This window comes from Leguminivora glycinivorella, chromosome 4, assembly GCF_023078275.1.
Source record: "Leguminivora glycinivorella isolate SPB_JAAS2020 chromosome 4, LegGlyc_1.1, whole genome shotgun sequence".
NCBI classification, from domain to species: domain Eukaryota; kingdom Metazoa; phylum Arthropoda; class Insecta; order Lepidoptera; family Tortricidae; genus Leguminivora; species Leguminivora glycinivorella.
The window spans coordinates 28531883-28536651 of NC_062974.1; the positions used below are offsets into that span (position 1 = coordinate 28531883).

Sequence of the window (4769 nt, forward strand, 5' to 3'; positions counted from 1 at the left end):
CGCCTTCTTGATAGCCTGTTGGAGAGCTCGCTTCTTCTCCACTAATGCGGTGCGGAGGAGCTCCTCCTCTTCAGCTGTGTGCCTCCTCCTTCTACACCTTGTGTAGGCCCGCCGAGCGTTATTGGACACCGTACGAAGGGCGGCGATCTCAGGAGTCCACCAGTAGACTTGTTTCTTGCCCCGGACAGGCCGGGCCCGAGGCATGGAGGCGTCACAAACTGTCACTAGAGACCTTCTAAGATGGATAGCCCTCTCATCGACCCCTCTTGCAGCCACATGGGGAGCGTTCCACGCTTCGATGATGGCAGCCTCTTCCGCCATTTCCCTGTCCAGGCGGGCTACCGACCACCTCGGGAACCCTTTCCTCCCGGTCCGATGGCCATTAGTAGTAAGTGGAACAGTCCTATGAAGTGGGGTGACCCTCATACGGATATATAAGTGATCCGAGAGGGTCTCTTCGTCCTCTAACACACGCCATTCGTCAATGCGCGCTGCCAGGTCAGGAGTTGCGAAGGATAGGTCCACTATCGAACCCCCGTTCCAGCGTACACACGTCTGTGCGTTGCCGCGGTTCAGTAGTACCAAGCCCGCTGCTGCCGCCCAGATCTCAACCTCCGCCCCTCTGGGTTCGGTGTTTGGGGAGCCCCATGCTTGGCTCTTAGCGTTGAAGTCCCCCAAAACTAGGATGGGCACCCGGTCGGCTCTTCTAACCACATCCTCTACTTCCGCGAGAAAGCGCTGGAAGGCATCCAGTGGCTGATTGGGGGAGAAGTAGGTCCCAATTACTATGACATCTCCCCATTTCGCCGCCACGAATCCCTCCCCTCTCTCCATCTCTGTGAGGACCTGTCCTGAACCCGGAACCACCAACGCCACCCGGCCGTCTCTAGATCCCACCCAATTGGGCCGGGTAGGGACAACGTAGGGTTCCGCCACTGCAGCTATTGCAATACCCCACTCCGCCAGATTCTGCATGAGCAGATCTTGGGCGGGAACGCAGTGGTTGATGTTGCACTGCAACACCTCCCATGGGCCGTTTTGCGGGTGTACTGGCATTAGTGGTCCATTTGCTGCCCGTCAATAACCTGTTCCGTCGGGGTGGGGCTTATGTTCACTGTTGGCGTGGCCGTTTTCGGAGCCCCACTGCTTACACTGTGGGCTTCTACCCCCCTCACCTTAGGAGGGTTGCAAAAGAAACCACCCATTCTGTGCCCCGCTGGCAGTTTTGCCTTATGGCAGACAGCGCAGAATGCTTCCGCCTGACAGTCCGCCCCTCGGTGTCCCGGCTTGCTGCAGCGGAAGCATAGGTTTCCTCTATCTATCGGAGAGGGGCATGTAGCCCTAGTGTGGCCGACACCTAGGCATTTGTAACACCTGAGTGCCTCCGGCTCAAGGGCTTCAACTCGAGCCGCCGACCACCCGATTGTCACCCTACTCGCCGACGCAGCAACGTTCGCCGCTTCTATGGGGCACTGTGCAAGGACCGAGCCAGAGCCATTGTAGCCAAAACGGATGACCCCTACCCTAATATCCGCATAAGAGCACCCCCCTTTGACCGCAATCGCCCTTGCCACAGCTTCTGGGGTTGCCGATTCATCAAGACCGGAGATCCGGAGGCGCGCCAATTTTACCGGCCTGTAAACGCGGGCAGCGTCACCTATGGCTGCCTCAAGGCGCTCCTTCAGGGCGTCGGCGGTACGGCCACTATCCGCCCCCGCCACCTCTAGTATACGGGCCCCATCTGCCGTCTTTCGCACATTTACGTGCTCGAGACCAACTTCTTCGAGCCGGAAAGCTTGGGTGGCCTTCAGCATTACCGAGGCGTAGGACTCCTTAGCCTCCGGCTTGAGAGCCACCACCACCGCCGCAGTTTTTGGTATCACCAACTTTTTGGCTACCGAGCCCGATGACTTAGCCGCTTGTGTTGTCTGCGTGGAGGGAGGGGTAGCCTTCTTCTTCTTTTTCTTTGCCCTCCGCTTCACCACCTGCGTCCATTCCTCATGTGCGGGGGGTGTTACTGTGGGAGCTGTGTTCACCGGCTTCGGTTTAGCTGCCGTCTCCTTAATCCTCGGACCAGGGGCAGGTCCAGGTCTCGCAGGGGGCATGAGTGTCGCCCCCGTTTGTTCGTTGGGGTTGCCTCCCGGTTGCCCTCTGTTCACTCTTGGTTGCGAGCTGGTTAACGTCGACGGGGCCGGCGCGTTATTTGGGCCCCTTCCGGTTTTTTTATCCGCCGCTAACGTTGGGCGGAGGATGGGTTCTGGGGGGAGACGACTACGGATCCCTTCTAACTTGGCGTTCACCATTCCCCCAATGGAAATAAATAACTCCTTCTCCATCTGCTCCTTGAAGGAAGCAAAGAGCGTCTCGACCTCGGCTCTTGTATTAATTGGCTCATTAGGGCCCACTACCGGATCTTCCTCAAGACTCTCAGAAGCCACTGTTTTTCGCTCCGAGAAGGCCTTGCGGAGCGCCTTTGTCTCCGACTTCAAGAGAGCGAGTTCCTCCCGCATCCTTTTATTGTCCGCTCTAAGGGCGCGGATCTCCTCACTCCCTCGTTGTGACTGTAGCTGCTCCATGGCAACCTTAATTACTCTACAGGCGTCGTTTATTGCGTTCCTTGCGCCTCCGTTGATATTGGAAGACCTTTCCGTTTGCTCCAATACTGTTTGAGCAGCCCAGCGTGCCGCTTCAATGGGGTCACCATCTGTCCTCGGCGACACTCGATCCTCACTTTCACAGTTCCCATCTTCCTCGGGGTTTTCGTCTTCCTCGTCTTCCACGCTGTTTCGCAGCTTATCACGAGCCGCTGCCAAACCAGCGTAGGTCCCTGCAGCCTTTCTTCCCCCACGGCCCGACATCTTCAGCTTTAGCCGAGGAGCTGCTGTACCAGCACCTCCAGCCTTTCTCCCCCTCCGAGCCGAATTAATTTTTGGCGGCTCGTTTCCGGGTTCCACTTCCTCGTCGTTAGAATGAACCCTTTTGGTCCCCGCCTTAGGTCCTCTGCGTCCTTGGGGCACCTTTCGCGCATTTGGTGGCGTGTTTTGGGCCTCCGAACTGCCGACCTCGGTAGACATGACGTCGACCATCCCCTCCCTGCTCCCTCCATTTATACTTGCCGTCGAAGCATCAGGCTCCAAAATCAAAATCAAAATCAAAATCAAAATAATTTATTCAGCAAATAGGCCACAGGGGCACTTTTACACGTCACATGTACATAGGTATTTAAAAAAATATTTAAAATTGAGTTGAAATTACAATTGATACTATTATATACTAATTCTAAGTTCTAACTAAAGTTAACTCTATACAATTAATTAGAGATGTAGAAGGTCTCTAATTGTCGAATTACAACCAAGAACTACACTAAATTTTAATATAAAAAGTACAAATACAAAAAAAAAAAGTCTAAAATTACTTTAGAGGTGCAAATGACTCTAAATGTCACAACTAAAAATAAAATGTATATCTACTTAATCTAATTCTCCTTAGAGATGTATATGGTCTCCATGAGTCAAAATCATATATTTAAAATATTCACTAAAAGAAAGGAAACAAACGACAACCGAACAAAGTGTCCTAATTTAATAAAAATTAGAATTAAAGTTACTAAGTTATAACAGCCCCAGTAAGCTTAAACAGACCGGTCTTCACAGACGGCACCCGTTCACGAGTATGACGCATATCTCAGCCATCGCCTCCCTCAACCTTTATTCGGGAAGGTGGCGACCCGATCAACGACGCCACCGCAGCAAAGACTTTTAAGTGTGCATGACATGTTTAAGCTGCCAGGCTAAATTAAATATTCAAATAATAAAACATAGCTGTAAGACACTATATTCTGTGCTCGTATGTTACAAAGGAAGGAAATATAGATTTATACAATAAAATTAAAGTAAGATAAACATTAAACATTAAACACATAATCTTGGAGATGTATAAGGTCTCCAAGTGTCCACAACTAAACTTAAATAAAAACAATATAATCAGACGAGAATATGTTCTCATACGTCAATTGAACACTAGTATGCTTAATTACACAATGCAGAGAAAATGAAAAAATATATACGACTTCATTCATCTATTGACAAGCAACCACCTTAAAGGCATCCCTATCATCTATAAAATCCTTCACAGTGTAGACTCCAAAGGTCTTTGCGAAGTCGTTTCACGGGTAAGACGACCCTTGAAGTTTCGCTGCGGCGAACCGCCCCCCCCGCAATCTCAGGATGCAAATTAAACCTGGCATCCCGCCGACTTTATCGTTGTCTTTCGGCTTCGGCAGGCTCTGAGAAAAGCCGTTTGTGATTAAGCCTTGAAAAAGGCCGTTTTGAGGTTGGCCCTGAGAAGGGCCGTTTTGGTTGGTTTTAATATTTATGTTAGCCATATAATTCCCACGAGTTGGTAAGAAAATACGCTCCACAGGGGCAGAGATTACCTTACCCAAAAAGCTGTGGCCCTATTAACGCTGTGAGGTCGGGCGGTATCACAGGTTTGGACACTAGTGACTGATGCACACCCCAGCCGCTCTTAAAGAAGAGCACCTCCGCACGGTGGACCGCCATACGGAGGGTTGTGGATTTTTATTGAGGTTAACTCCTCTTGACCCGGCCGACCAAGGCAAGGTCCTCGGTCCCAATCCAAGGCTGCTAGACATAATTCAAATTAACCTACAACACCCGTTCAAACTCGACTTATTTCCCATAAAGCCTAAAAAAGGTGCCTTACTCTTATATGCCGGTCTTTCCGACTAGGCACAATTTCGAAGTTAC

The 4769-nt window shown here is 51.0% G+C and overlaps 1 protein-coding gene across 1 annotated transcript; it reads right to left on the reverse strand.

Annotated features, from left to right (window-relative positions):
- Positions 1 to 1055: 1055 nt before the first annotated feature.
- On the reverse strand, positions 1056 to 3086 carry LOC125225563. The gene has a single exon (XM_048129320.1). The coding sequence runs from the start codon at positions 3084 to 3086 to the stop codon at positions 1056 to 1058; it is 2031 nt and encodes a 676-aa protein (XP_047985277.1).
- Between the last annotated feature and the right edge of the window lie 1683 nt (positions 3087 to 4769).

Bases quoted from the DNA above. Each gene is read 5' to 3' on its own strand.
- LOC125225563 (XM_048129320.1), bottom strand. From the start codon at position 3,086: ATGGTCGACGTCATGTCTACCGAGGTCGGCAGTTCGGAGGCCCAAAAC.